The sequence below is a fragment of the Rhipicephalus microplus genome, chromosome 5, assembly GCF_043290135.1.
Source record: "Rhipicephalus microplus isolate Deutch F79 chromosome 5, USDA_Rmic, whole genome shotgun sequence".
NCBI classification, from domain to species: Eukaryota; Metazoa; Arthropoda; class Arachnida; order Ixodida; family Ixodidae; genus Rhipicephalus; species Rhipicephalus microplus.
Window position 1 is genome coordinate 142,911,249 of NC_134704.1, and position 21,027 is coordinate 142,932,275.

At 47.7% G+C, this 21,027-nt stretch overlaps 1 protein-coding gene across 1 annotated transcript in view; it reads right to left on the minus strand.

Annotated features, from left to right (window-relative positions):
- Nucleotides 1–1,492: 1,492 nt before the first annotated feature.
- The window catches only part of LOC142817397 (uncharacterized), a 60,435-nt gene continuing 40,900 nt past the window's right edge, over nucleotides 1,493–21,027 (minus strand). The window contains exons 3-5 of the mRNA XM_075894419.1: nucleotides 20,357–20,427; nucleotides 4,668–4,739; nucleotides 1,493–1,741 (exon numbers count right to left, since the gene is read on the minus strand). Of these exons, the coding sequence (XP_075750534.1) occupies nucleotides 1,596–1,741; nucleotides 4,668–4,739; nucleotides 20,357–20,427 (289 nt within the window). The 3' untranslated portion in view covers nucleotides 1,493–1,595. The remainder of the gene's footprint in view (nucleotides 1,742–4,667; nucleotides 4,740–20,356; nucleotides 20,428–21,027) is intronic.

The following is a 21,027-nucleotide window of genomic DNA, read 5'->3' on the forward strand; positions in this document are numbered from 1 at the left end:
ATGATCCATCAGCTTTCCAAGGTGCGCTAAGTCACGAACGGGAATGCATGCACCGGTGGCGGGTGCTGCTACTGGGGGTGGTGGTGGTAGTGAAAAACAATTATTGATACTATTTACAAGTAAGAGAGATAGGAATGGCCTTAAGGCCTGACCCTGTAAAAACTCTAGGAGCAGTCTCTAGTCCGGGAGCTCTGTGGCTTCCGCGGCGGCACGCGCCCTGGCCACGAGGACTCTTTGACCCCCTAAGGCCAAGCGGGGCAGCCTCCCTGCTTTCTCGGGTACGGGAGGTGTTGGTACGGGGCGAAGGGGAAGTGACCGCCGGGTTAGATGGGCATGCCAACACCGCGTGGAAAGTATCCGCAGGCGGATGATCACAGTGTGGGCATTTCCCGAAGAAAGCCGGATTGAAATGCCCAAGTATTGCCGGGGCACAATACTGTGTTGATGTAAAAGGTGGCAGGCGGATCCTGCGAACCACGCCGCTCAGTCAGCTCGCGATTTCAAACGCTTGCAACAACACGTAGTGGTGACGGCTGCCGACAGGAAGACGCGCCTCGAGCTCCCAGCACGAGTGTTTGGAGAGACGCGGCGCTGCGACTGAAGAGGGGTGATGATTATGAAGGATAAAGATGAAGGCGCTGAAAGTTCCATCTCCTGACGTCCCAGCAGGCGTACCTCCAGGAGTGACCCCGTAGCCAGCAGATGGAGGGTGCATTCAAAGTGGCTCGAAAACTTGCAATTTTATATTTATACATATGCATGCGCACACAGAAACCTATGAACAATTAACGGTCGGTTGTACCCGCCCTCCACCCTGGCCTTTCCCGGTAATCAGTTCTAAGTGTGCCCCATTCTAAAGGGTCCCTCAGCACCAACCACTGTATATTTCAGCGAATCTGGCTGTTCTGTTGTGCCATCTGAGCAGTGCTCTATTGAAATGATTTTTATGATCGGCTAAATATTAGTCATTACGTTAGAAGAAACATGGTTATTTTCTTGTCATGTCTCAAAGAGGTGAATGAGGCTCTTCCAGCTGCGTAGCTACCCAGATTTACCCAGACTACAACACAAAAGGCAGCCCGTCTTGTTCTCATGACGAGCTCCTCTTTTTCTTACATCTCTGACTTGCTTCTCGGCGAAAATCACTGTGTGCTCCGAATTGCACGAAGAACCGAAGCCAGTATACATAGTATTATTCGTGACCAGTTTAGTCTCTGGACCAGCTGTAGGCACTCCAAGGCGCGCCTGTGACTCGGCCATAAGTGGTGTAACATCACAAAATGCAACTTTTGTGTATTGAAGGGTGTGGAGCCTTTCGCTTTAAGTGATGGCTGTTTTGGCACCTTGCAGGGGTTTTCGAATTCACATACAAGATACCTACCGGATAATGCACCTGATTACAATGCTCATACCATGCAGGCAAAACGCCCTTTAAACCAGACAGAAGGAATAATGCCTTGTAAGCGAAACATGTTACGCACGAGCCAACGTATATGCACGCCGAAATCTCTGCACATGCGGTTTATTCTCTACAATCTTGCGTCCAGTGGATTGTGCAAGCGAGAGCTCATTCATCTTCATTTTCGAAAGCTCGTTCACGCTTTGTTGTCGGTGAGGCAGCTGGAATCCGATATTTGGTACTTCGGTGATGTGCCGCAAAGCGTGCCGTAGAGGAACTTGCAGTGCTGGGGTACGCCATGGCGGAGGCCAGACTCTCGCACAGACATCAGACATTTCAAGCCTGTAATGTATAGTGGGATACTTTAGAAAGATGACTCATCTTTCCTAAAGTTTAGCCTATATAAAAAACCAGCACTATAGGTCCCACAAGCAAGGAAAGCACAGGCTGCTAGGGCAATACCGTAAATTTTGTCCAACCAGTTCAAAATAAAGTACTTCAGAAACTTAGGTTTGCCATGGATAGGTAGAAAGTTGTACACGTTTGAAAATAGACCGCAAATGTGCTAATAAAACACTACAGTACGGTGATGAAATAAGGTTATCGTGCATTTAACGTACTTTTCTAACATGAGGTAGTGAATAAGTAGCATCCACACACCTGATCAATTTGCATGCCTCGAAACTAACTCCACAGATCTACGGAAACCATTCGCATGCCTTACCTCTCACTCAGAAATGGTATTTCGTTTGATTGAAAGCACTGCGACTTGCGAAATTCTCCAAGAACCAGTTATCCGACATACATTTCGCGCACCTGACTTCTGGAGTAAAAAAAAAAAACCAAGGACGCGCACACTGTGCCCACATAAACCAAATTGTTATTCTTCGAACAGAAGAAAACTGAAAAGGCAAAAAAAGCTACCTCGGCGAATACTGCCACACCGAGAATTTCGTATTGTGACAACTGGATAGGCACTACTAGGCAGACTACGCACCAAATGGCGCATGAGGAGAACAGTGCCACTGTCATTATATGAAAAGTGGCACTACATAGAGTCTCCATCTTGCAAACTCGAGTAGGTCGCGTCTAAATCATTAGATTGTTGCCATAAGGCATTGAAAAATAGCTGCGGCAATGCTAAAGTCGTTGACGTACCCTGTATAGTTACTCGATCTGCGACAAGTAATGTTGTCGCAGTCGCACTGACTTATCACATGAATTGCTTAAGTACCCCTGCACTTCTTTCCATCCAGAGCTGGTCAAGTACACCCTGCAAATCACTAGTCCAGCCTTATGGGGGGAGGGTGGTGGAAACCCCCTAGGTTTTCAATTTTCTTTGTCTTTATATACATGAATACCTATCATGACCTCCACGTTGTAGGAGCTAATGATGGAAGCAACGCACTTGAAAACTGACTCCTGAACATACATAAAGTAGGATTGAACAAGCCACTCCCTCTAGGAAAAAATATTTTCGGCTACACTACTGCTGCAATCGTATCTAGGTACGATGCAATCACCGCGAGATTAACTATATGAGCTACAGATAAAATGTGCAAGCACAATAAGTGTATGTTATACGATACCTGCCCTATGCATACTAAGGAACTTCAATGTATTAGGCCAATAAGTAATGTCAAGTTTAGGGCTAAAAAAAGCAGCACGAAACCTTCAGACAGAACCTATAGTGAACTATACTTCATTAGTTAAAATATATTTTAGTCATATTGCTGAAATCGCAGCAAGCTAGCAGACTACTTTGAAGGATTTTTAGCGGCTCATAGTTTAGTTTTGTTCTAAAGACATTAACGTCGATAAAAAGGGAGACTATAGCAACAGATTCAATTCATTTTGTTCGTTTATCTCTTCTATTTATTTCTTTTGTCTTTAGCCCTACACGGTGGTATGAACGTCAAGTAAGTACACTCATGCATCTTTCTTCTGAACATCTCTTACACATTAGACCCACTAATCTTCAATATCTTTTCCTAACATGAGACAGCATTTTGCTGGCGTTCGAACAGCATATCATTTCGTCATTTAGCAACAGCGTACAATGCCATGGAGGTTACATGGTATCGACGCTGGCGCGAAGAGCAGTTAGGCAACTTTTCAATTATTTTCTTAACATGTGAGTGAATTTTGATGGCGTTGAAACAGCATATAATTTTGTCATTGAGCAACATCCTCAGAAGCAACGGAGGTTCCATAAGGTCAACGCAGGTGCGAAGTGCAATTAGGCTATTCTTTGTTGCCATGTTTATGAACTATGCAATGCACGTTTAGATTCCCGGTAAAAGTTTAGCAATACTTTACAAAAAGTTTTTTTTGACTTGTTTTCTGTGTGATCTAATATATGTTTTACGTGTTTCATAAAATAAAAAATGACGGTAGATGAATTAAAAACTACTACAGTTCGTTTTATTAATTTTAGGCAATATTGAACCCTAAACAAAGCTCAAGCTATGTAGTACGCTTGATACACGTATTATGGAAATAAATACTGTGTGACATCTATACTACCCTCCTGCCTTTAAAGCGGCTAGAGTCTCCACCGTGCAAACTCAAGTAGGTCACGTCAACATCACCAGGGTATTACCATAAGACAACACCCTGATGATAACGTCATGTTATCATCCTCATAACATCATGCCCATTGCAATGGTAAATTGCGTTAACACGCACGTAATTTTACGGTGTAAAAGTTTCCCAAAAGAGTGAATTTCAGTTAGTTGTTATTCATAGCACGTAAACCACAATGCCATTGTGCCAATGAACGAACAAGGAAACAGTGTAAAAAAACATACTGTCCCTCAATAATTTGCCTTAGCACCCGCCCCTCCGAGAGCTTTTTGCACCTATGATGGTTTCGCAAAACCTGCCGAATCGGAGGCAGTTCGGCCTTTCTGCTACTCCGTTAATTTTGCACTACGAATGTGATAGACATACCTTTTACCAAGTGAATGCCATAAGGTAACGTCTTCAGGTGATGTCCTGCTGACGTGACAATTTTTTTGGTGATCTGTCGCCTCTTCATAACAATATATGGTGACTACGTCACCTGATGTGCCTTCTTGCATCACTTATGTTCACGCACGAAGTAGTCGACAGCGCATTTATCGCGTTTGATGAGACTTATCAGGCTCTAGCCCTAATAACGTAAGCGGCGTACAAGGTGATACACAGCAAAGTTCCATTCCTTCTGCATGTTCAGAGACTACTACTGAATCACGAGAGACAAGACGGAGGTGATCAGCGTACTCACTTGTTGGGCACTTCATGATCTTGCAGTGGTCACAGTCCACGTACAGCAGATTGTACTTGACGATGTTCTTGGCTGAACACAAAGCAGAACATAAGCATCAAGGCGAAAGCCAAGTCTCGTTTTTTTTTTTGCTTACGATGAAAACGGTTTTGAACACCGTAACGTAGCATTTGAATGCCTTTAATGACTTTATCCTTAGCGCTTCCAATTCAGCATAAAATAATACTGGTCTGCAGTGGGTAGGTTCCAGTTTCTATAGATCATCTATCTATCTATCTATCTATCTATCTATCTATCTATCTATCTATCTATCTATCTATCTATCTATCTATCTATCTATCTATCTATCTATCTATCTATCTATCTATCTATCTATCTATCTATCTATCTATCTATCTATCTATCTATCTATCTATCTATCTATCTATTTATCTATCTATCTATCTAATCTATCTATCTATCTATCTATCTATCTATCTAATCTATCTATCTATCTATCTATAGAGGAAAAACGTAGCTAGACCAAGTGCCTTCTCGTACTTACGTGCGTAAGTACAGAACTGTAGTTCTTCAATTTTGCGGTGAACTTTAGTTCCGCTTATTTGGTCGTGGTCTCACTTAAGAGGAACATTATTATGCAGTATATAATTTCTGCCACTTCGGTAAACTTCACTTAAAACGGAATTGCATGCTTAACTTACTTGGGGCGAAATTGACGGAAAACTCTCGTCTGCTTAAATTTAAGCCCTTTTTAAGCAACTCATACGTCCAAAATTATTCCAGATGGCATGCCTTACATATAATTTTCAATTTCAAAATAAAAAAATGTCATGCAAAATTTCACACGCTCCCGCGAAATGTTGAAATAATTTCACGCAAAGTGTTGATCACTAGACTTACTGACTCCCTTACATTTCATGGCGAACAGAATAAGAGAAATGCGCAAGCGTATTCGGGCAGAGTACCGCCAGGGGGCGCCGACTAGAGCGGACGCGCTTATGCCAGCTTCTGGTTTTTCAATTCTTTCGGCTGGTTTCTTTCCTCGAAACCTTGTACGTTATGTGTTAATCGACGCAGCTCGTTGTGAAGGCCTTGCCGACACCGAACTTTCCACGGTGGGTGACTTTTTACACGTTGTACGAGTGTGTGTGAAGTTTCAACCACGCCACGGCACAGCTAACCCTATCACAGTCAGCCTAACCTCGGTGAGGCAGCGCGGGTAGGCCTAGGCCTAGCCCTGTGTTTGCGGGCGCTTTAGCCCGAGATGAAGATCGTGGAGGGAAAGGAAATCTCTCAAGAGGAAGCAAGCAGCCCCGGCTGGATGACGGCTTATGGCCGAAAGAACAGCAAGGGGGTGAGAGCGTCGACTACTACCCCCGAATGCAACCCAACGAGCGACGGACGAAAGGACGGTGGCCGCACCGCCCCACGGAACAAGCCTCGCTCGCTGGACTCCGTGCCGACCGGTTGTGCCCTCGCGATCTCCGACGACAGTGCAGCTCTGACGGACTGGGTTGGTCCTACGCCACCCCCTGACGCCGGTCCCCGACGACGACCACAGCGTAGCTCTGGCTGACTGGATTAGCCCTACGCCATCTCCTCTCGCCGACAAGAGCTCTCGCCAGTGGTGCACTGTCCTCGGACTCCTGCGACCGCCTCCATCTTTCTTATCTTCTCCTCACTTCAGTCGTTTGCTGTGCCTGCGCCTCGCTCTCTCCTTTCTCTCTCTCTATCTCTTTAACTTTTAATCCTATCATTTTAATCACTTCTCTACCCCCATCCCTCGTGAGCTACTGATGAGGTGTCCTCCCCCTGAGAGACAGTTATGGGGCTCACTTGTCTCTTCTTGTCACTTAAAATCACTTCGCCTCGCACCAGCGCGTTGTCGCCACCTCAAGGCTCCCTCAGATACCGAGGAACACGTACCGCATCATTCGGCCTGATTGTAACCGAGGTCAGTCAAATATTATTCTAGCAAGCCCTGGCTATGGGGGCAGCCCTGCCTCCAGCCGACATTGAAGAGGAGGGCGAACGCACGTACCGCATCTCCGTGTACCCGGCTCCACCCGTGGACACATGGAAAGGCGTCATAAGGGGTGTCGACGAAAATATCAGCGAGGTTCAGCTCCGAGCAAGAATCGTCAACCACCGCAACCCAGGAGCTATCGAGGCTAAAATAATCAAAACAGCACTGCTGCGGTAGTACTGTGCCCAATTATGCATCTTGTGGCGTGAGCGTGTTTCGCTGCATGCTATACCGGAGGCATACGGAGGTTTGCTATGGCTGTGGAGGTTGAGGACATCGTGCTGATGTTTGCCCTAACCTAGACAGCAAGTGGTGCCGTACGTGTCGACAGAAATCGCCAACTGAAGAACATGTGTGTAGTCCAAAGTGTTCGCTATGCGGAGGTCCACATCCCATTGCAGACAGAGCACACAGAGAAAGATTTTAAATCCCCTACATCGTCCGACAGAGACGACGTGAACGCCATCAGCACTCTGAGAGGACGAAGCCGGCCCGAGGAATGCAGTCCCGAGACTCTAGTGTCCCTTCTAGCGTCTCTGGCACCTATGGTAGACGCCGCTCTGGCACACCAGATGGGCCGCAGCGGAACACAATGAGGAGCCGCTCGCGTTCCTGTGGGCATTCGGCGTCTCGTACGAGATTTCAGGAGGAGCTCACACGGGCTTATCAGGTATCGGGTCAAGAAGAAGACGTCTAAACCGAAAAAGGTAATGCGGTCGGTATCGACAGAGCATGAAGAAAAAAGTGAAATTGAGCAACTACGTCAGAAGATTGCTAGTCTCAAAAATGAACTACGCAAACAGAAAGCCGCGCAGGCAATTTCCAGCAGGGTCGAGGGCACGAATGCGGTAGATAACGTCGTGCATAAAAGCACGCAGTAAACCAAAGTTGACGTTAGCAAGCCCAAACGTAGGGCCCCCCTCCAATGTAGGATGAGAGTGACTCGTGTTACGCCAGGGAGTCCACACCGAAAGTCATTGCCTCTGCAAAAGCAATCTGTGTCAAAACCAGCGAGCGAGCCCACCTGACGCCATGCCGCCGCGATGGTCTAGTGGCTAAGGTACTCGGCTGTTGATCCGCAAGTGACGGGATCGAATACCGGATGCGGCGGCCGCAATTCTGACGGAGGCGGAAATGATGTAAGCCCGTGTGCTCAGATATGTGTGCACGTTAAAAATCCCAGGTGGTCAAAATTACGGGAGCCCTTCACTACAGCGTCTCTCATATGCATATGGTGGTTTCAGAACGTTAAACTCCACATGTCAATCAATCGCCTGACACCATCATCTCAATGACGTCACTGACGTCGTTGAGATGATGGCGTACAACAGACCGGTGGCGCCGGGCTATATGATAAAGCCCGGAGCCACCTGTCTGTGTTATGCAACACACAGCGAGCTCCCTCAACCCGTGGGCCCAACAGTAGCCCGATGATACAAGCTTCACAGTCCAGTCAGGCGAGTCTTATGCAATGCGTGTGTCACAGAACGAGCGCTCAAAAAGAGCGCGCCGCCAAATTCTCGTGATAACGCGTGGGAGAGACGCCGCGAGGTCAACGAAGAAAAAGAAAAAGAAAACAAGCATCCAAAGACTTTTCGGGCGCGCGTCCCTCCCCTCTCGGAAGTGTAGGTTCGCCGACGAACCTCCTCACCCCACACCGGCGGCCAAGCAAGCACTAGAAATTTTTAGATGGAAAAGGGTGTGGGGATGCCGGGTTGCGTCATCCGTCGGGAACGGCCTTCGAACCGTCTCACCCTCTCCCCAGCCTTCGCTGTGCATCGCGCCGCCGAAATGATGAGAACTTTCTGGAATCTCGCGCGGAAGGTATTTAATCGAGCAGCCGAGATGAGAGATCAGGAGAAGACGGAAGTTAGCGCCAGAGCGCGTAGGGTATCCCGCCGTGTAGTCGGCGAAGGTTTTGTCCGTAGTGACAAAGCAGGAGAAGAAGAGGATTTCCACCTGAGGGGTGAAGGCTCGAGCTACAGGCAAGAGCATGTGTCTACCGCTATCGAGCGAAGACGCGTGGCAACAGCTGCGTATGTGAAGCCGACGTGTTTCCGGCGAAGAAGGTTGAAGCTTGGAGAGTGGCCAAGTGAAGACGCGAGGTTTCCTAGAAGAGAAATTTCGGGGGCAGTCGAGGTTTCCTGGAAGAGAAACTTCGCGGGCAGCGGAACGACAACAACGCTGGACTTTGAGTGAGTGATTCTCGGAAGAGTATCATCCAGACTTTTGTTCCAAGAACTTTGGACTGAATAGGTTTTCTATTTCTTTCGTCTTTAAGTGTCTTGGTTGTTCAATGCATGCGGCTGCATTGTAGTTCCTATTGTTGTCTGTGTCCGTTGTTTCGAATGTGGCTGATTGTACTGTGTAGTACATTGTTTGATCGGTGACATATTGTATTCAACTATTGTCGAGTGTGCATATTTGTGTATCGTTTTTTTATCTGCCATTATTGAGAATATAATTTTGTTTTGTTTATCAACTCTCGGCTCTGACTTGTTCTTTGGGCCACAGCCGGCGTCCGCTGGCGCGCCAAAAAGGACCACTTCTAAATTGTCCACGTTTTCGTGGTGCGGTTTGGGGGGCCGACACTTCGGCTCTTGGAATTAGCCCGGCGATTTCCTCCCTAATTAACGGGACCTGTGACAGCGTGGCAACATCACTCGTCCTTGGGTGCAACCCAGCGCAGCAGCTCTGGATATAAGGATCATGACGCAACCCAGTGTTGGGTACACATTGGAGGATTCTGACGCGACCCAGCGGCAGTTATGATTGGACGCTGATGACGTAAATGATCACCTGGAGCTTATAAAGAACCACGCGGCGCTTCGCCAAGGAGCCCATCTCGGCTCTTCGAGTCCCTATAGGCTGTCAGCCCCAGTGCCAAATATATACGCCTCTATTTCTATGCTGTACATAAACCTTGCCTTAATTCCCAGTCGTCTCACCATTAACTTTGGTTTCGAAGCCGAGTCAGAGCGCTTTGAAACCAAAGTTAATACGGAGGGTCTAAACACTGCAGCTAGAAATTGCTTGCGTGTCTTGCTAGTCGACTTATAGTGGGTACGGCAAGTATATTCTTAACAGGGTCAAACAACAAGAGGCTAGTGTAAGCGATGAAGAACCTTAAAGTGAAGGAACTCATCGAAATTTGTGGGAAACTTGGCCTTAAACCGGGCCGTGCGAAACGAAAGCAAGCGATCCTTGAGATCATGACGAATGCAAGAGTGACGGCTGAGGAAGTCGATTAGGCCTGGGCGGATATCAAAACACACGGCGAGGAGGCTGATGGGCGAGAAGTTCGCAAACGTGAAGAGGCTAAAAGGCGTCGCGAACGTGAAGAAGCTGAAATGCGAGAATGCCGTGAGGAGGCCGAGAGACAGGAGCCCCTCGAGTTGAAACGAATAGCATTGGCAATCCTACAGTGTTCTCAGGCGCCTAGCGTAGGTTCTGCGACAATTCAGGTCAGCGGTCGTAGAATTCGGGACCAACTGCCACCGCTCGTAGTCGGCGAGGACATGGCAAAGTATCTCGTCAAGTATGAACACGTCTGTGACGAAATGCCTTGGAGTGGTCTCTTTGGGCGCAGCACCTGTTAGCTCTTCTTCCCGGCGAAGTGTCCGACGTGATAACGTGCTTGCGGAGGGAAGCGTTTGAGAGCCATGGCGAGGTTAAGGAAGTGCACTTGAGACGTTATAAGTTGTCACCCGAGGCTTTCCGGTAAACGTTCGGGTACGCAAGAAAGCGCAATGAGTCACACGTTGACTTCGCGTTTCGTCTTAAAACGTTTTTTATTGAATTCTGAAGCGCAAAAGTGTTTATGAGGATCGCGATAAAGTCGTAGAACGTATTGCATTTGAGCAATTCTACCATTGCATCGAGGATGATGTCAAACATTGGCTGCAGGACAAACTTGGCAAAGTGCAGCTTAACACGGCAGCAGAGTTTGCTGAGAAGTATTATACTCGCCGAAAGTTACATAGCAGGGCAGTGCGCGTTGAAAAGGATGAAAGGAAAAAGAGCTTTTCAGAGAAACCTGATCAGCAGAAACCCACTCGGCACCGTAATTTCAGAAAGGGCCCGTCTCTTACGAAGGACGCTGTAGGGGAAGGGCAAACGGAAGCGGAGAAAGCGAGTGAGGTTCCTAAACAACGCACTGATACCACTCGGGCTTTTGAATCACGGCAGCCGCTAATCTGCTACAACTGCAAAAAAGAAGGGCACATTGCTGTAAACAGTACAGAAAAGTTCCCTTTCGCAGCAATCTGAGAATCGGAAGAGAACATGCGGTTGTTAGAGCCCTATCTCCAGGAAATTAGTGTGAATGGGAAAACGTGTCGAGCACTTCGCGACTCAGCGGCAACCATGGACGTTGCCCATCCTTCGATGGTGTCTCCGGATGACTTTACAGGAGATTGCGCGTGGATCAGGCAAGTCACCGAGGAGCAGAGTGCTTGCTTACCAATCGCTACTGTTGTCACTGAAGGCCCATTCGGTCAGCTTCACACCGAAGCGGCTGCGTCTGCCGCGCTTTCCGATCGTTTTCCTTCTCTTTTCACTAATAACTCAGATCAGCTTCTCAAGGAGCAGGGTAAATTGTTCTTTTCCAACTTGGCGTACATGGCCCTCAGACGATCGCAAGCGGGGAGCTTTCGCAGGAACCAGATCTCGTTCAGTGAAGTGTAACGCCACCTGCTATAGACGCTGATCTGCGTCACCTTGGCGGCGAGGCGATGGTGCCTCGGACAGGAAATTCTCCGGATGAGTCACTCGAGCCACCCGTCGCGAAAGCCGTCTCTGTCGGCGGAGGAGACGACATGATGTCATTGGATGAGAGCGAGAGGGGTGCAACCCTCTCGCCTGTAGCGGAAAGTCGGATCGAGCTGTCGAGGATTGATCGAGAAACGCTCATTCGAGAGCAGCGTGAGGACCTCTCGATTAAAGCGCTATTGGAAAGCGTAAAGTTGGGAACAAAGAAAAAGAATGCTTTTTTTTTCTTTTAGAAGGCAGGGCTCCTGTACCGGAGCTACACAAACGTGCAAGGTCGCAAGTATGAGGAGCTCTTAGTGTCACAAAAATATCGTCGCCAGCTATTGGAACTGGTGCATGAAAACGCGTAAGCAGGACATCTTGGCATAAAGAAGACCAAGGCTAAAATTTTTCTTGAGTTTTATTGACCGAATTGCTGGAAGGATATCGAAGACTTTGTACGCTCATGCGACACTTGTCAGAGAGCGAGGAAATCCACGGACAAATGGAAGACACCCATGAAGCTTGTGCCAATCATCACAGAACCTTTCCGGTACCTAGTAAATGATATCGTTGGGCCATTGCCAGAGTCAAGGCAAGGTTGTCGGTACATCCTGACGGCCCTCTGTGTAGCCACAAAATTTCCGGAAGCGATACCACTTAAGGTGCTCAATTTTCCTCATGTAGTGGATGCACTGCTATCTATATTCTAATGCTACAATGGTAGTGTTTTCACCAGCTGCCTTACGTCTACCTTTTTAAATAAATGTAGAATAAATGTAGTGCACAGCTCAACCCATCACCCGCAATTTTATCTGGTAGAGCGTATGCATTCCGTTCTAAAACGGATACTGAGAGCTCTTTACTGCGAGCACAAATGCGACCGGAAGCGTCTATTCCTCCCGCTATGTTCGCTTTGAGATCAGCTCCTCATGAGAGCACTGGTTTTAGCCCTGCAGAGCTTGTCTATGGCAGGGGTTTGAGAACACTATTGCGGATGCGACGCGAGTCTTGTGAGCGATTCGATGAGGACCCTAATGTAGTTGCGTATGTTCTAGATTTTCTTCAGAGGCCTGGAAAAACTAAAGATCTTGTGGAAGGCCACATGAAGGCTGCACAAGTGTTGTCGAAGGAGAACTATGACAAATCGGCAAAGAAACGCACCTTTGAAGTAAGTAGTCTGGTAATGCTGCTACGGTCGTTCAAAAGGAACAAGCTTGGGGTTCATTGGGAAGGGCCTGCCAAAGTAATATCGAAGCTTTCTGATACCAATTGTGAAGTGAAACTGGGAAAGCATCTGAACAAAATTTACCACAGTAACTTGATGAAACCAAGTGTTCTACGTCAAGCGGTCGTAAATCTGCTTTTTAATGCTTCAGAGGAAGAGGGAGCACTAATTATGACCTCTAGTGATGTAATAGAAAAAGGATCAGGGGTAAGATTGGAGCAGTTCAACCTAGAGCCTAGGTTAAGTGAATTCTAGAAAGAGGGCCTGTGAAGGATTGTTTCCGAGTTTAAAGAAGTGTTTTCGGACCATCACGGAAGCACGTTGGCAAATGAACACGATATTGAGCTAACATGTGAGGAGCTAATCCGTAGCAAGTCGCATCGATGTTCCCCTGTGCAAAAGCAGATCATGAAAGATGATATTGATAAAATGCTGGAGCTAGGAGGATAGTACCGGGCGAGAGTGACTCTACATCCCCTCTAATATTGATTCAAGTGCCGGGAAAAGGCCATGCATCGATTATCGGCGTCTTAACGCCATAACTCGAGACCAAACTTACCCGATACTTCATCTAGAGCAGAGGGTAGAAAATGTGTCACAGTCCAGTTATATTTCCACGTTAGACCTCGTGTGAGGGTATTGGCAAGTCCGCCTTACGGAACGCGCTAGCCGCCATGCCGCGTTCGTTTCTCCATTCGGAACGTATCGTCCACTTAAGCTGAGCTTTGGATTGAAAAATGCGCCCTTCTGTTTTTCAGGCTTAATGGACCGCGCTCTTAATGGCCTCTCTGAGTTCGCTCTGCCGTATCTTGACGATGCGGTCATCTTCTCAAACAGCTGGGAAGAACATTTCGAGCATTTAAGAGTCGTGCTGAACAGGTTGAAAGAAGCTGGTCTTACAGCGAAGCTTGCTAGATGTCACCTAGGGTGCGGCGAGCTGTCTAACCTGGGAGACGTTGTAGGGCGTGGCCAGCGTAGACCTTCAGAAATTAAGGTAGCCACCGTCGTAAACTATCTACGACGAACCACAAAATCTGAGATAAAGGCATTCTTGGGCTTAGCTGGATACTATCAGCATTACGTGCAAAACTACTCTAGCACAATTGTCAGCCCTCTAACTGACGCACTTTGAACGTCCGAGCTGGTTAAAGTAGTATGGGACTCAAAAAGAGAATGCGTTTCGCCAGCTGAAACAGGCCCTAAGCGACAAGACCGTGCTCATGGCACCCGATTTCTCTAAGGGATTTGTCATTCAATGCGACGCGAGTGATCGCGGCATGGGAGCTATACTGTACCAGGAAGACAGTGCTGGTAACGAAAGACCAGTTTTGTATTTGTGTCGAAAACTGAGCTGCAGGGAAGAGGCATACAGTACCTCTGAAAAGGAATGCGCTTGCCTCGTGTGGGCCGTTCAAAAGCTAGTCTGTTATGTGTCCGGTTCGAGGCTTGTGGTCAAAATGGACCACTGTCCTCTAACCTGGTTGTGTAACATGTCGCCTAAAAGTGGCCGGTTACTGAGGCGGAGCATGATACTCCAACTGCACAACTTAGACGTTCGCTACAAGAAAGGAAAGCTAAACGCTAATGCAGACGCATTGAGCCGTGCATTTCAGTTAGTACCCTCTCCACCATTCGGTCTCTCGCTGGCGAGTCGGGGCAAAATTTTGTCCTCATCACGGCCTTAGCTGAGCTCTCTCGTCCGGGCTGATCTCTAGAGGCCAACTTTATGTTTGTTTTATTTCATCCCATTGTTGTACGCGTAAAAATATGAGTTCGCATTTTAAGAGCCTTGTGCCCAACATGTGCCTCTTGATGTAGAGGGAACGAAATTCTGATAGGCACGTAGCTAGGTATACGTTGTACTATACTTTGTCTGGTGTTCTGTCGGGTAACCAAGGGTACTTGCTTGTGTCGTGTGTTGTCTGCTGTCGAATCGTTCTTGTCAGGTTGCAGAAGCACTGACAAGTACTCAGACCGAAAATTGTCAGAAGTGGCGGGCAAAGCTAGCCGACAAGTTTTGCGAGAAGCCAGTAGAGCTGGGATCCGCCCTCAAGAATGGCATGTTTTCAGGAAACTGAGCCTGGAGCCACATCCTTCCCCTGGCCCTGGAGGTGAACCTGGAGGGACCTGGCGAACGAGCGCACACGACATGCGAGCCACGTGGAAGCAGCTCGCCTTTCCGGCGCATTGTCTGGCGGCGGGGGTGCTGTTAACCCTGGGAGTCCACACCGAACGTCATTGCCTCTGCAAAGGCAATCTGTGTCAAGGCCCGCGAGCGAGCCCGCCTGACGCCATCATCTCAACGACGTCACTTAACCCGTGCGTTGCGTAAGACACACCGACGCGCCAGTGTGTCTTACGCAACGCACGGCAGGCTATCTCAACCCGCGTGCCCGATAGCAGCCCGATGATGCAAGCGGCGCCATTCAGTCTGGCGAGTCTTACGTGATGCATGGCAACATCACTCGTCCTTGGGTGCAACTCAGCGCAGCGGCTCCGGATTTGGGGGTCATGACGCAACCCAGCGGCGGGTTCCCATTAAAGGATTCTGACGTGACCCGGTGGCAGTTCCTATTGAACGTTGATGACAAAGGAATCACCTGGGGCCTATAAAGAACCACGCGGCGCTTCGCCAATGAGCCGAAGTATGCATCAGAGAGAAGACATCTCGGCTCTTAGAGTCCTTAAGCTGTCGCCCCAATGCCGAATATGTAACGCCTCTATTTCTATGCTGTGCATAAACCTTGCCTTAACTCACCGTCGTCTTGTCTGCTCGTCTATCAGCTCTGCGCAGAAGCAGTCGCGAGCTGGGAAACACACACTACCAAACGGCTGGTGGCCTTGGCGGCCCGTGACCTCGGGACACTACACAACAGTGTCGGTGGCTGTGTTAGTCGTAACACTCGGATATGTGTGCAGAGGAAAGCTCGCAGAACAAAATTCTAGAAGAGTTACTTAGGATTTCTAAAGACTTCAAGCATTAATCAAGTAGCGTTACGTGTGGGGGCACTTCAGAGCAAAGTAGAAGATATAAAGAATAAGATGGTTGCGCTTGAGCATAAGATGACTATTAAAGCCAAGCCAAAGGCTCGTACACAAGCTGGAGCTAACGATGATACGGGAGGGATCCCGCAGGGTCAATAAAACGTAAAATATCAAAAAGGCGGGCATGAGAAGGTTGTAGTAATTTGGCAGTGAAATTCTGCTAGCTTAGAGCGGTGCAAGACCTCACTGCGACAGTACATTACGGCTCAGGCGGAAAGGCCACGGGTAATTTCGCTGCAGAAAATGCTATGCGACACACTCACCCTCACTGGTTACCAATCGGTGGCGGCAAAGGGGGAGTACAAGAGAGGTATAGCTACGCTAGCGAGCAAAAAGCTCGCTTACGTTGTACATGACATTCAGCCAGAACGCAGCAGAATGGAGGCGCTTTTGGTGGAGGTTATCCCTAACAGGTGGCTTCATCAGAGCGTGTTCATTTTTAATGTTTACAGCCCACCATCTGATCAGAGGCATTCTTTTCACTCCCTGCTAATAAAGGCCACTACAATCGCTAGACAGTCACCATTATAATCACGGGAGACTTCAATGCCCCACACAATGCATGGGGGTACATGAGGCAGACGGCTAAGGGTTGAAATCTAGCGCGGGCAGTCGATGATTTAACGCTAACAGTCATCACCGATCCCCGTTTCTCCACGAGTCTGGGTACATCGGTAACCAGAGACACTACACCCGAACTAGCCTTTATAAAAGAATGTACGGCATACAACCTGGGTGAACGCGCAAAAAAAACCTGGGCAGTGATCACTTCATCATTGCCGTTACCCTTAAGGTTAGAGCACCCCAGGCCAGAAAATTCAGAGTGGCCGATTGGGATGCTTTCCGAAATCTTAGAAAAGAAGACATGGGTGAATACGCCAGCTTCTGTGAACTTGTTAAGACAGTCAGAGCAGATGCTGAAAAGGGCACCAAAACTATTGAAACCGAGCTCGACATTCCCGTAATGGACCCACACCTTGCACATCTCTTGGAAGCCAAAGCCTCTATCTTGAGGCGATGGAAAACGCGCAGGCTTAGCCGGAGGTTGCGAAAGAGGGTTGCGAAACTTAAAAGGGACATAGAACAGTACTGCACCGAGTTAGCTAGGCTACAATGAGATGAGGTGTGTGCAGCAGTCGATAGGCGCATGCGCACAGGTGGAAAATGGAACCTCCTCAATCATATGCTTGATGACGCGCAGACAAAAGGCAATCAAAGACAGGCACTGTGCAGTCTCACACACAAGCACAAGCAAGAGGGCGGAACAGAAGAAACGCTCCTAGAAGAGGTAGTGAATAGATAGCTCCACTAGGTGGGGGCACTTCAGTAGAGTATCTCGAAATAGAATGTGACACGGTAAAGGAGCTCGATGACCCTTCACGGAGTCTGAAATTAGGACCGTCCTATACAACTTGAATAGCAGGTCAGCCTTAGGTCTGGATGGCATCTCAAAGAGACTGCTAAGGAACCTGGATGACAAATCCATTGAGCTGCTTACGAAAGAAGTCAAAAAGAGTTGGGAGAGTGGAAGTATCCCGGATGAGTGGAAAGCGGCCTCGATCGTGCTTATCCTAAACCGGGTAAGTCATTACATATTGACGATCTAAGGCCAACATCGCTAACCTCTTTTGTAGGCAAGGTAGCTGAGCATGCGATCCTCAATAGGATTTCGAACTGCATAGAACACAAGGATGTATTCCCATACAACATGATCGGCTTCAGACACGGCCTCTCTACACAAGATCTGATGTTACTCCTGAAGAAGCACATTTTCGATAACGGCAGTAAAGATGTAAGGGATATCTTAGCCCTTGACCTGACCAAAGCGTTTGGCACCGTATGTCATCGCTTTCTGCTGCAGGCCACAGCCAGACTACGTCTGTGAGCGAAATTTCAGGCCTTCGTAAGATCATTCCTGATGAATAGAGCGGCTATCATCAGGACCGGTCAACATAAATCAGCTAAATTCACCCTTGGGGCCAGAGGCACCCTGCAAGGAGCGGTCATCTCGCCCTTGTTTTTTTAACATAGTTATGAAAGGATTATCGGAGAGAGCTTCCTGCACAATATATGCCACTCACTTTAAGTGGACGATATTACAATTTGGTGCCTGGGATGATCGCTCGCAGTAGTTGAAAACGCACTTAAATAAGCCCTAGACGATACGGAGTCCTACCTAGAAGGCACAGGCCTTCAACTGTCCCCAAACAAATCTGTACTATTGCTGTATAGGCTGGCCAGGCAAGGTGTTAAGAAAATTCCACATCTGGACCACATTCCCATCGCCCTTTTTTTTGCAAAAAATGGACAGCGCATTTCACGAGTAGATTAAATTGGAATTCTGGGATTACTTATCGAAGCTAGGGGATGTAATGCCAAAACTCTCACGCACATCACGGCCAAAACCGAAGACATGCTGAGACTCGTCACCAGAGTATCAAGCCGCAGGAAAGGACTATGTGAAGACAACCTACTCCGGATTCATCACACCTTCCTAATGCGTCACCATAACTATGTAGCTTCGGCCCTTAATTGAACCAAAACGGGAAAAAAGTAAGCTAAATACACTCATGCAGAAGAGCATCAAAATAGAACTGGGATTTCCGGTAACTATACTTAATCTGACAGATAAAGCGAACTCGGTGTGCACAACGACATTGATGAAGGAATTGAAGCGCAGGTCACCACCAAGTAGGCCAGGCTCTCGTCAACTAGGGCTGGAAAACGCATCCTAGACTCAGCTGGCATGGCTCCTAGAATAATTAATGAACGCGAGGTCGCCTTCTTCAGGGATGTTCAGGAGACCTTTTCGGTAAGCCTATTCCCTCGAAAGATGCACCCGCACTACAATGTACGGTGGCGAAAAGCCCGTGCACGAGCAATATTACAAAAGGTCGGTGAGAATCGTGAATCGACTGTCTTTGTCGACACCACTCAGTATGACCAGTCTGGCACATTCGTACTGGCAGTCACTGACGGCAACGGAGAATTACGCTCCTCGGCCTCGGCTAGGCTAACTACTAGCGCCATCGTAGAGCAGGTCGCCATAGCCCTCACCATGACCGACCCCTTCCACACCAACATATTTACAGACACACGAGTGGCCATTAAAGACTTTGAATCGGGTAACCTGGCGCGAGAGCCTGCCTCCATTCTGGAAAAAAGAAGAAACCCTGGCACTCACTTCACCTTTTGGTTTCCCGCCCATATGGGTAGCAGACGTTCATCGGACCATACCTAACCTCAACGAGCTTGCCCATGACTGTGCGCGAGATCTCAAACGCTGCGGTGGCATGGAGGCCTTATGGGTACAGGATGAAATCCAGTTTAACGATCCGCTTCTTACTTTCAACGAAATCACCTCTCACTATCAGCTTAGTAAAAGGACACATCCTCTTCCTCCCCCGAAGTTAGGTAGATATCAGTCAGTCACACTTAGAATGCTCCAGACGGGAATTTTCTCAGTCTTATCTCAACAGAAATTTATTCAAGTTGTCCGGACTGAAATGAAACTTGCCGTTCTTTAGCGCACATGCTTAGGCAATGCCCCGCGTTACCTTATGGCCCTCTATCCAGTGAAGCTGACTGGGAAGAAACCCTCCGGTGCTCATCACTCCATGCGCAATTTCCGGCTATCCAGAGCCCCCCCCCTCCCCCCCCAAAAAAAGGACGGAAAGTCACGGTGTCCCAGCCCCGACTTGGACGCGGCCAGCGGTTTCCGCGGGTCCCAGATAAGGGTGTGAGAAACGAAGAAGGGGACCTCGACCCAATCGTCTGGCTGCGTTGAAGGTCAAGGGATCAACTGAGCGAGTCAGCGCTCTAGGCTCGTGCTCGTGCCCGCCGCCCCTTCTTCCTCCTTTATTTGCATCAAAGAATACACGTGAAAACTCCTCAGGATCTGATAAAGTTTTTTGTATTTATGTATGTATGTATGTATGTATGTATGTATGTATGTATGTATGTATGTATGTATGTATGTATGTATGTATGTATGTATGTATGTATGTATGTATGTATGTTTACGTATTCGGGCGAACAGTGGTACTGTACTCATCACACAGATGTATGAGTTTTATACGAGCTTTATTTGTGTTTGTAAACCACATGAGCAAGAAGAAAATACTTAAGTAATTAAGTCGCAGTGCAGCAGTACGCGGTAGGTCTAACGCAGGTTAAACACGTATAGAAAGAAAACAACAAAAGCGCCACTTAGTGCAAAAGTGCGCAGAAACTCACCAAGGGCGAGCAGATCTTTTCATAGGCAGGAGGCACTCCTCTCATTAGTAATAGTAACGTTGGATGAGCTTCGTAAGTCGAATCAGCAACGAGGAGCGTATATATTACCAGTAAGCTGTAGTCAACACATTTTCTTTATCGAAAATCGGCTGAACCCACTCGGCACTGAGCGTCACTGCTCGTATTTGTATACACACCACCGATTGCCTATCCACACTAATCGAGACTGGCGCTTACACTTAAAGCCCAATCTGGCTGCAAATATTTTTTTTTTTGGCCTGATTGCCTCTTGGTCAAAGCACGTGTTTAATAAACCAACGGTCCATTCCATTTCTTGCGTTCACACCTCTTGGTGAGGATTGCACAACGCTCACCCTAAAGCACAACGCTGTCTGCTGTACTCACCGCCATCCACAAGCGCCTCGAACTTGTTCCTGTTCGTACCGTCACTTGTCTTGAAGTGAAACGTAGCGTTCCTGGAAAAGTAAAAACGAAGAACGTCAAGCACCGAAACACGCGAAGAGCTTTGTAGGGTGGACATCATGAGACTCGTCGTTTCAGTACGTCTCATTAAACTACTCTCGAACCCTTTGGGTTACCAGCCCTTCCTCACTAGCTTTCTGTAAGTGTGGATGGTCATCCATGATTGAATCAGCAAGCGCCACTTCATAACGACTTAGAAAACTACAAACACGGATATGGCGTTGCGTCTGTTTTAACGACGGAGCTGTAGACGACAACAGTAGTCTGTCTAACGGGAACGAAAATCATCTGGCGTGTAAGCGCCATATGAACAGGGCAAGCTCCAAAGATCAGTAGCTGCAAGCATCACACGAAAATTAACAAGTGAAAGACAGTGAGAAAGAGAGAGAGAGAGGCGTCAAGAAATTGATATGAAAAACGATGTAGAATATAAAGGCAATTAAGACATAATAAGAGAGAAAGATTTGTAGAAAGACATAAAAAGAGAGAGCAAGACAAAGAAACTTGCACAAAAAAGAGATAGACTGAAGGTAAAACAGAATAAGAAAGAGAGAGATTGTAAGAAAGAAAGCTCAAAGAAAGGGAGATATGTA